The sequence below is a fragment of the Sinocyclocheilus anshuiensis genome, unplaced genomic scaffold, assembly GCF_001515605.1.
Source record: "Sinocyclocheilus anshuiensis isolate Anshui unplaced genomic scaffold, SAMN03320099.WGS_v1.1 scaffold1518, whole genome shotgun sequence".
NCBI classification, from domain to species: Eukaryota; Metazoa; Chordata; class Actinopteri; order Cypriniformes; family Cyprinidae; genus Sinocyclocheilus; species Sinocyclocheilus anshuiensis.
In genome coordinates, this window is record NW_015548194.1 from 432,047 (window position 1) to 443,393 (window position 11,347).

Below are 11,347 nucleotides of genomic sequence, written 5' to 3' on the forward strand. Positions count from 1 at the left end.
TCATGAAATGTAGTTCTGTCATGACAACTCTCGGAGGGATTGGCATGGTAATGTACATGACAATTTTAATGTATTTGGTCTTGGCGGAATAGACCTGCTATGCTGCTGCTGCGGCAGAGCAAGTACCGAGACTTGCTATTGCCAATACATCCACAACATACTGCTGTGAGCATGTAAGAAATATTGCTGCTGCAAATATAACATACATGAAATAACCCCCATATAGCATACATGAATCACCTCGTAGCAGACCTATACAGGTGGAGCTGGGGAAGGTGGAGAGTTTCTGAAGCAAGCTGCACTGCTACGGCAAGCTCTAGTCATATATTTGAATGTTGAGCAGCGAGTTCATTGGCTACCAATACAGGAGAGAACCAATCAGCTGCGCCATGTGATAATGATGTCATCACGTCAGATTGAGTTAGACCTATCGGACTGCGCCATCAGAGTTTCATGCCAGAACTCTGTATTTTTAAGAGTTTTTCAGGTGAGAATGTAGTTGTTTAAAACTCAAATCTGCAGTTTATTTATAACGATAGCGCCTATTTGAAAATTTGCTATGCCGATTTAGGAGATGTGAGCTCCAGGCGATCACTGGGCGCTCAGTGCTCATGTATCCCACCGAGAGCAGCCTTACCTCGGCTAGTCCTTCTAAAATTTTCCACTGGCTCTGATGTCTCTGTAGTGGTTAAACATGAGATATCATTCGTTTTGGGTATATCTAACAGACAATCTTTGGTCTCATGAATCTATTATTTGTTCCTGGTCATATCGTTTTGACTGAGCACAGTTTTATAAGTTATGTTTCATAACTATATATTTATTAAACATTACCACAGTACAGTGCTTACTTTGTAGCATACGTTTGACTCAATTGTTTGCTTTTGTCTTTATTTCCTATTATACAAACCTTTCATACTTTTATAATGGTTATTATTGTTAATTAAAACAGACAATTAACAAAAAGAGGCAGTGTATTGAGAAATGCCTGTTGTCGCGCTTTGTTCTTCATGCGAGAAGGATGTCGATTGCCACTTTCCAGCATACACCATGCCTATCAAATAAGGGTACTGTTGGCAGTGGAAACGCAAGCCGGATCAGGGTGTTCCGTCCCGAATTGTACCGTACTGTACTGTACTGTACTGACCCGTACCGTTCGGTGGAAACGAGACATTTATATCTCTGAGATGATCAGGTTGATCCACGTCAATAGTTGACAGTGCAGTGTCTAACATCATTATGGTTAGTAGCACTGATTCCTATACAAACTACTAAGGGAGGCCCCATATCGCACCAAATTGTCCCTATTTACTTAATGCAAGTTCCTTGTCTTATCGTGAGCAATTAATCGGGGCATGTTACACACATTAAATAAAGAGTAAGACTAAAAATATTCCCTTTTGATTATGGTTCACTCAATAGATCCTGAATCCCTGTAGAATTACGCCAATGCAGGTACACTGACCAATGACATTCAAGCCTGCCATTTCTATATGAATATAAACAGCTGCCAAATGGCTAATCTTTTTCCTTTAGGACTGCGATAAATCCACTCTGCATGTCAGAGACCCATCCAGCCTTCTGAATCAGAGCATGGTTCGTAAATTGCTTAGAACTGCTTGTGGTGTATTTGACTCTGAGAGCTTTTAATACAGATGTGCAGAACTGCCATGTTCTTATCCAAACAGACAAATGGTGGTATTCGTGAGCATCAGTTGTCAGGGGGGTGTCGGATCATGACTGATGATGGATGTAGTGCAGCATCTGCTCTTTTGGACCCATCAACACCTCCTCTCCTTGTGATATGGTGGAATTGCAGCTCAGACCTGCTATCATGCCAAGGCCTGATACCAGGAGAATGGAGACTGGATCCTCATACAGTGTTGAGGATATGGAAAGTTTTCGCCAAAGAGAACATGGACCTATTTGGCTCCACAGAGATGGCTCATTGGCCCCTGTATCTCCACTTACAAAGGGCATTAAGTAGAATTAAGCAGACAAAATCCATGCCTGCAGGGCAGGGGTGTCCAAGTTATAAAACCTGGTGAAAGTAGACGGCGACGACCGCACAAATATCACCAATAGAAATCCCACTGAACCAAGCCCAGGAGGAGGCCATTCCTCTGGTGGAGTGGGCACTCACACCTATAGAGCACTGCAAGTCTGCTGAAGTGTAAGCCAAGACTATAGCATCCACTATCCAGCGAGATAGTCTCTGCTTCGTAACCAACAGCCCTTTAGAGCGGCCTCCGAAGCACACAAAGAGCTGCTCTGAGTGTCCAAACAGGCCAGAGCGCTGGACATCCACTCTAAGAGCCCGAACCAGGCAGAGTAGATTGGGACCCTGCTCACCATCTGGACTGGGGAGCACTAGAAAGGTGATGACTTGTGCTATAAGCGGAGTGAAGAGCACTTTCGGCACATAGTCGTGTTTCGGTTTGAGGACGACTCTACAGTCGTTAGGCCCAAACTCAAGACAGGAAGCACTGACTGAGAGTGCTTGCAGGTCACCCTTGAACTTGACTTGACAGACGCTAAAGCCAAAAGGAGAGTGGTCTTAAGTGACAGGGGCCGCAGAAACTTAACGACTAAGTCATTTATGCCGATTGACTGGCCAGCCACGAGAGAATGATTCGCCGTGATGGCTGCCACATACACTTTGAGCGTGGAAGGGGTGCGCCCCTTATCCAGCAGCTCTTGTAGAAAGGTTAGCACTTGGGACACTTCACAAGAGGATGGGTCCTCGTTCCGTGCTGCACACCAGTCAGAGAAGACTGACCATTTAAGGGCATAAAGACGTCTTGTAGACAGAGCTCTAGCTTCCAAAATGGTATTAGTTACACTCGCGGAGAGCTGCAAAGACTCCCGTCGAGGGGCTAAACATGAATGTTCCACAGCTCTGGCCGGGTATGCCAAATCATGCCCTTCGCTTGCGAGAGAAAGTTCTCCCTCAGTGGTATCGGCCAAGGGGCTGCCAACAGCAGCTGAATCAACTCAGGGAACCACATCTGGTTCCTCCAGAGTGGGGCCACCAGGAGGACTGAGCATTTGACTTCCCTGTCCCATCTGATGACCTGAGGAAGCAGGGCAACCGGAGGAAAGGTGTACAGGCGAGTGCTGGGCCAATCATAGGCCAGGACATCTTGCTGTCTCGAAAAGTAGATTGAGCAGTGAAAGTTGTCTTCTGAGGTGAAGAGGTCCACCTCTGCCCTCCCGAAGACAGACAAAATCATTTGAACCATTTGGGGATGTAGTCTCCATTCTTCTGGAGCTACATTGTCCCTGGACAGCATGTCTGCCCCCTGGTTCAGTCTGCCTGGCACATGAACTGCTCTCAGTCAGAAAAGAGTTTGCCCTGTGACCACACTGTAAAGAAATTACTGTAAAATTTACAGTAACTTACTGGTAATTTTGGTTGTCAGTAAGACTGTAAATTTACAAAAGTACTGTAAATCAATAATTACAATTGTACTGTAAAAATAAAGCAAACTCTTGTATGCTGTAAAATTATTTTATTTTTTTACAGCTATCACTGTAAAATTACAGTAGAAACGTTTATGAATGTGAGTGAAATTACACGAGCACAAGAAATTAGAGTCAATATGTTTCACTGCTGTGATGGTATGTAAACATTTGCTTAACGTATTTCATTTGAATCCACTGAGAAGGAATATTTCTTAGAACAAAACTGCAAACACTTAATGTGTAATAGTAAAGTTACTAAAAACATGACTTTAATTCAAATCGTTGCAGTTCAACATCAGCTATAGCACACATGTATGTGCTGAAGTACTTAACAAAGAGATCATCACTGCATCAACTCCACATTTACTGCCTTTAAATAAAGCAGCAGAACATCAGTGTTTGCGGCATATCATTGACTGAAGCACAGGCTCTATTCTCTAGCACAATGGTGACCCACAAAACTACATTAAACTAAAAGATCTCTCTTGTGCAAAAACGCATTAATACAGTTCAGTTCAATATTTACTCTCCTTATAGATAATTCTGTGATTAATTAAGTGATGATTGTGCTTTAGAGATTAACAGCTGCTGTTAACAAGCAGAATCGCTGAATGAAAGAGAAACACCAGAACTACAACTGACTTCAGCCACAGCCTTAGATGAAATCAACTGAAATAAAAGACATTAAATCTCTCAAGATACAGCCTTAGATGAAATCCACTGAAATACAAGACATTAAATCTCTATTGAAGATCTGATTAAACAACTCCACAAACAGCATTACCAGCTTCACGCATTACTAACCACACTGACACTATTTCTGTCAGATGTCTACAGAAGATCTTATTGAGAATTAACAGAAGGTTAGAGTTAGATCAGTGTTTGCTTTAATTAGGCTCTTGAATCTTTTTAAGATTCTTAAAGAAGAAGACTTTTTAACATTAACTTTTCATTGGCTGCTGTAACCATGTGTTGTTAAACACATTTGTTGTGGCAAAAACAAAGGCAAGACAAAATTTGTAGTGTTGTTGATTATGTTTTGCTAATGATGTAATTGTCATTAAACACCAGCTTCATTGATTTCATCAGGTGTCTCTTCTCTTACAAAACAATGTTACACTACATTAGAACAAAACAAGCAAGCTGTTATGAAAGATTGTTTAAATAAAAAAAACACACACATCAAGAATCAGCGTATGAATCTCAGCAACGGTGACAATCAACAGAATACATAAACAGATCAACTCTGAACATCACAAAACACGCTACTATAACTCAACAAAAAAGAAAAGCACAGTAAGAATTAAAGAAATAAGTGGACAATTCAGCATAATTTATTCATGCTGCAATGCATGCTGGGAGTCATGGGTGAGTTTTGTACTGTGCTGGTACCCAGCATGCATTGCAGCATGAAGCTTTTGATTGTCACCATTGTTGAGATTCATGTGCTGATCCTTGATGTCTGTGTGTGGCTAAATGTTGCAGTAGTACTAAAGATTTTGAGTATAAAACGGTGTTAAACTCCTTCAGTAGCAGTTTGTCATATTATGCATGGTCATATAGTTTTTGTAAATAACTCCATGTCATTAAAGATTAGCCACTGAATGAGATCACTGAATCAAGCCACTAGATAATGATTGCTCCATTATCAATAATTAACCAAAACCACATACTCACACATTTTTTTGGTTTTTCTTGCTATAACAAATGTATTTTACAAACACAGTTACATCAACCAAAAACACTTTGCGTTAAAAAGTCAAGGGTCAAGAGCCCAACTGGAACAAACCCTAATCACCATAATGGTGAGGCCAAACGAAACGTTTTCAATAAAACATCTAAACCTCTTTTAATTCTCAAATAATTTTTGTAGATATATGACAGAAACAAAGTCAAATTATAATGCGTGACGCTGGTAATGCTGTTTGTGGAGTTGTTTAATCAGATCTTCAATAGAGATTTAATGTCTTGTATTTCAGTGGATTTCATCTAAGGCTGTGACTGAAGTCAGTTGTAGTTCTGGTGTTTCTCTTTCATTCAGTGATTCTGCTTGTTAACAGCAGCTGTTCATCTCTAAAGCACAATCATCACTTAATTAATCACAGAATTTTCTATAAGGAGAGTAAATATTTAACTGAACTGTATTAATGTGTTTTTGCACAAGAGAGATCTGTTAATGTAGTTTTGTGGGTCACCATTGTGCTGGAGAGGGGTAGAGGTAGGCTCCTCCCCTTTTGGCAGACTGAAGCGCCATTGGTTCGTGCAGCTACACGAGCATGAACAAATCAGGCTTCGGTATCAGAGTAAACAGGAGTTTCCCCATTCGAAATGGACCCTCGATACAAGGAATGAGACATTGCATAGCTTGCCACATTATATGCATGAACTTCAGGATGAGCACATTGCTCTCAGTCACACATAAAGATTTGGAGGTAATGACATTCAGCAGCCGATTATATTTATATGAACACATCAGGTGTGAACGCCTGCATTGGTGTGATTCAATAGGGCTAAGTGATTGTTCAAGAGAAAGTTTCCCCCCATAGTGTCAGTTGCTGACACTGTGTCTCATTCCCTGTATCTTGGGGAACCAAAGGATAAATTCATAACCAGAGACGTTTCTTCAATGCTCCAGGCTATAGGCTGTTTTTAATTAATTGCAATTTTTTCTTTGAAATCTTTTGTAAGAATTCAATATCTTGTTCCTCCTCTGAAAGGACGTTCCTTTGGGACTTGTGCCACCAAGAATTCTTGCTTATCAACCACCTGTCATCAAATTTCAATCAAGACCCACCTTAAATATTTTTGGATTTCATTGCAATGCACTTGGAAATACACACATTTTGGAACTGAATTCCATGTTGACTTCAACGTTTTGATGTTTTTTTTAATCCCTAAACTGAAACGCTGAATATCTCCTCACCAAAGCCGGCATCTATGGGCACGGCCCAATCACCAAGTCTGAGAGATGTGACATCACTGCCCACCTCTATCACTTCTCCCACCCCCTCATTCCCCCCCACCGCTGGGAGGGGGCACAAGATCGGGTACGAACCTATGGAGACAAGATCATGTTCAGCCTCCATCAACCCAAAGCGTAGAACAGAATTTCTATAAAATAACATCAGATTTAACCATCACTAGACTGAAAGGATGTAAACAGACATGAAGGTGTATGAGTGGTGGCTTTACCCTGGATCATGTTCATGTCTGCAGGATTGACTGGTGCTGCGAGCATGTGGACCCTCACAGAACGATCTCCTACTGGAGGCAGCAGCAGCTGCTCCATCCTGAAGACAAATGACGAGTCAATGAGCATCATTTCACAAGTGTCCTGCAGTTAATCTATGCGCTTACCAAAGAGAGTATAACATGGAGTCAGTGCTACAATATATTAAAAAACATCAACATGAGGAAGACTTTGATTCAGATTGCTGGTTCATGCCAATCATGGTTTAAAAATACTGTTTCCAAATATCATTAAGGACCTCAGATGAAATTACCTTGGTAGAATCCCAAATAAATTTTGCAATGAACATTTTTTTAAATTTTATAATTAAGACTACTTATCATTGCAGTACATCTTAATCCACTGCTATGAACTAATACAAGCATATAAACAGTCTGATATCTCCATACCTCACAGTATCGATGTTATCTGAGTGTTCTCTGTAAACTAAAGCCGAGCAGTGGCGAGTCTCTCTCCACACTGTAGAGCATTTCTGATGGTTTCTCAGCAGGATCGTCCCAGCATGGATGGCTCTGTGCAACAGACTTCTGATGAGCATGACTCGTTCTCTTCTGCTGTCCTCTGCTATGAGTTAAAAGGTCTTCAACATTTGTACACTGTTGAAAAAAAAAAAGTGTACTTCCTTGTTTTTTCCACTGTTGTAATTCCAGACTGTGTGTGGTGAGGAAACAAACCACTGCACTCTTATAGATTTTATAGTTCTGCTTTGTTTTTTTGGACAGGAAACCACACTGAGTTAACTGATTTGTATGAATACAAGCTGTTTTGTGTGTGTGTGTGTGTGTGTGTGTAGTGTATATGTAATATGAAATGTACAAACCGCTAAATTCTCCGAGTGTAAAGTGTGAACATTTATAGGAAGACAGAAAATTCTATTCATCTTAATTCCTCAATTTTCCAGAGTAAAATGAAAGACAGATGTTCAGTCAGTTTCTTTAGGCCCATCAGACTGTGTGATGTCTATAAAAATGATCATTCATTTCATGATGCATGAGAATAAAAGTAGCCTGAGAACCAGCCCTTGTGGAACACCATGTGATATATCATGTCTCCCATGTACAGTCACCTGAGAGACAGAAAGATCAAAAGCTGTTTAAAAGACTTAGTATTTAACAGTGGTCTATTGTATCAAATGCTGTACTTAGCCCAAGACTAAAATTGAAGCTTTATTATGACCTGTCCTACAAACAAGTAAAATTTTTTTTAATCTGAATATTATTTTCATCTAAGAGTGCATTTAACTTGACCTCAACTTCTTAAATATTTTACTAAACCATGATACATTGGAAGTCAGTCTAAAATCGGAAAGTGTGAATACTAATGACCCTCTGGAGGAGAACTAGTTCATGAACTTTAATGGTTATTTCGACACAATGAAAGGAAACACAGCAGACCGTATCAAGCGCCATCAGAGGGGATTTTTCTTTATTTTGAAATACTGATCATTACACAGTACATGTCATCACTCCATGCAAAAACACACACTGAGACCTCAGAGAAAAGTGTCTCAGGGCTCAACACAAGGCCTCTTTCCATGAATGTGTCGTACCATCTCTTTGGCTCTCAGATAAAGTATGTTGCTCCTTATATATGCAGCCAACCTGATTCTTCAAGTGTGGTTTGATCATTAAGGCATTTACACTGTGGTCACACTTAAATCCGAAAATCTGATCTGTCCAACTTTCCTACATCTGACTTTTGATTTTCATACAGCACATCTGTGCTGATTTTTGGCAAGGCTAATTAATTGTGAACAGGTCCTTAATTTTCTATGTCAGTGTAACCTTTCTAATTACAGTTTATGAAGTATTGGAGCAAGGCACAAGCATTTTTTGTTTTTGTTTAAATATTTCTTGATGTACTGTATCAGGTGTCAAACGTAATCACACTTTGAAGAAAACTCGAAATGCACAAATTTAAGACCGGAAGTCCAACGCTCTCCACGTAATAATGTATGATATTGTGTTAAATGATTATCAAACCCAATGTTTGATGTGGGTGACATTTGAAAGGTCTCAGCAGAAAGTCATGTTTTACGGCCTTACAGTTCTGTAGTTTATTGAGTTACTGATGTATCAATGTGTGTCTTTTTAAATGATACAATCCCGATTGCTCGGGTCATTCACTCTTTAATGGCTTTGTTAGGATCCGTTTGGCTGTGTAAGATGTAGTTGTGCTTTGGAGATTAAAAAAAGTTCTTAATGTTTTACTAAAGTTTCTGTTTTGGTTTTGGCTTCTTTAACACACAAATACATAGTTTGATAATGAACTAGAGCATAAAAAGTTGGTAACACCTTACAATAAGTTTTCATCTGTTTATATTGGTTAACATTAACTAACAATGAAAAATATTCTAAAGTATTTATTAATTCTAGTTATAATTCATTTCAATATTTAATAATACATTATTAAAATAAAAAGTTGTGTCTGTTATTTTTAATTGACCAGAGCAAACATGAATTAACACAGAACAGTTGTATTTTAGTACATGTTAGTTAATGCCTGAATAATGTTAACTAATGGGACCTTATTGTAAAGTGTTACTGAAAGGTTTTATAACATTTTTCTCCTATGACATCTGATTGTATTAATTGTATTTTAAAGAAGTTTTTGATCTGGTTTTCATTTGGCTGGGTTTGTCTATAATCTTTGGTTTGTCCAGCTGTTTTTAAAAAAAAGATATATTCCTTGTGTTATTTGGTTATGAGCAGCACAGCTAGTACTTCACAGTTAGTTCTCTGAATATTTCTGATTTTGATTCATGAACTGATTCACTCTGAGTAGCAGTCAAATGAGTCAGATGAGAGCGTTTGTGTTTAACTAGCAGGGCAGGTGAGAGCCTGTGTGTGTTTAACTAGCAGGGCAGGTGAGAGCCTGTGTGTGTTTAACTAGCAGGGCAGGCGAGAGCGTTTGTGTTTAACTAGAGCAGGGCAGATGAGAGCGTGTGTGTGTTTAACTAGCAGGGCAGGTGAGAGGTTGAACTCCTCTGAGCTCCAGGACTTTGTTCATCTGCACCTCCAGAGTCTTCCCAGCTTTAGTGATCTTCACATTTCTCATGCAGCCTTTAAACGGTGTGTTTATAGTGAGTCCAAACTGCTTCAGACCCTCTGCAACAGACAAGTTGATTTCAGTCATTTAGCTTTCAGGAAACATTTAAACGGATCCAATTGTCAATGTGTCTGTCCGCTAAGATGAGCTGAAAGAAAAAATGCTTAAAAAAACAACCTTTCTAGTTGAATGAATACGTTTTAATGAAAGCTGAAACTTTTAATTGTCTGTTCCTAATTTCAAGAATGTTGCAATGTTCAATTTTCCAGAACTTCTGTATTTTAGGATTGTCCCCGATCCAGACTTCTAACTTCTGCTCTATAATACATTTACAAAGACTTCAAATCAAAATAATTCCACTTTTCCTCAAGAGCTTGAAAAAAAAATCATATTTTCAATTTAATTTGGTATTTGTAAATGTTTTGTTTTATTAACAACTGTTGTTCACAGTACTGCTGTCATGAGCGTCACGCTCCGCTTTTCAACAGAAGTTTCTGTTTGTTTATGATGTAAATGAGAACGAGCCACAGAATCAGAAATGTCATCAAATTTATGAATGTTTTAATTGATCATGATCAAACAGAAGCTTTATTATGTCATTATTTTTTAGATTATTTTTTTTAATAAATTAGATTTTTAATAAAATGTATTTTTTTAACTTTCTATTTTTAAGTTACTATTGCCTGTTAGCTTGTTAATATCTCCATGGCTTAGTTTAATTCCAAGTCACGAATGAATGTTTGAACATTCTTAACAATGACACCATGGCAACAGAGTTTGATTGACATACCGGGGTATCCGCCCACATACACAGGGTCATTGGTATCGGCGGAGGCAGAGCGGACGTCTGGACTCGCTGCCTCGGACTTCTTGCCGTCCACGATGAGCTCCAGGTGGTGCTTCAGCTTGTGGGCGGAGACAGTGTGCCACTGTCCATCACAAAGCCCCGCCTCCGGATCTGTCTCATATACGGCTGTGAAGCGTCCCACTCCATTATCTGCATGGAATAAAAGCTACAGCAACAAACACAGACACTCTTATTAACAAACCATTCAAATATAAAGACAAATTCACAATCATTTACCTGTCCCCTCCCCCTAATGGAACTGAAAACAACAAAATCTAGATCTCTCTTTTGTACCTTTCCATTGACAAGTTCAATGCCCAGTCCGTCCATCTTCTGGCTACTGACGCCTAACAGAACGCCGCTGCTCTGTGACGTCCTGAACTCCAGATCCACGGACACGTCATTACCCACTCGATACGTGTCCACTGTACACACACACACGCACGCACGCACGCACGCACACACACACACACACACACACCACATTTGTGACCCTGGAGACCAGTCTTAAGTCGCTGGGGTATATTTGTAGCAATAGCCAAAAAAAACATTGTATGGGACAAAATGATCGATTTTTCTTTTATGCCAAAAATCATTAGGATATTAAGTAAAGATCATGTTCCATGAAGATATTTTGTAAATCTACTACCGTAAATATATCAAAATGTAATTTTTGATTAGTAATATGCATTGCTAAGAACTTCATTTGGACAACTTTAAAGGCGATTTTCTCAATA

At 39.4% G+C, this 11,347-nt stretch overlaps 2 protein-coding genes across 2 annotated transcripts in view; both read right to left on the reverse strand.

Annotated features, from left to right (window-relative positions):
• LOC107653147 (trans-2-enoyl-CoA reductase, mitochondrial) overlaps nt 1-7,260 on the reverse strand; it is an 11,932-nt gene extending 4,672 nt beyond the window's left edge. Inside the window, exons 1-3 of the mRNA XM_016439791.1 lie at nt 7,105-7,260; nt 6,658-6,755; nt 6,389-6,520 (exon numbers count right to left, since the gene is read on the reverse strand). Coding sequence (XP_016295277.1) covers nt 6,389-6,520; nt 6,658-6,755; nt 7,105-7,253 — 379 coding nt within the window. The 5' untranslated portion in view covers nt 7,254-7,260. The remainder of the gene's footprint in view (nt 1-6,388; nt 6,521-6,657; nt 6,756-7,104) is intronic.
• An 853-nt stretch (nt 7,261-8,113) lies between these two features.
• lama2 (laminin, alpha 2) overlaps nt 8,114-11,347 on the reverse strand; it is a 198,122-nt gene continuing 194,888 nt past the window's right edge. Inside the window, exons 58-60 of the mRNA XM_016439772.1 lie at nt 10,905-11,035; nt 10,554-10,776; nt 8,114-9,822 (exon numbers count right to left, since the gene is read on the reverse strand). Of these exons, the coding sequence (XP_016295258.1) occupies nt 9,668-9,822; nt 10,554-10,776; nt 10,905-11,035 (509 nt within the window). The 3' untranslated portion in view covers nt 8,114-9,667. The remainder of the gene's footprint in view (nt 9,823-10,553; nt 10,777-10,904; nt 11,036-11,347) is intronic.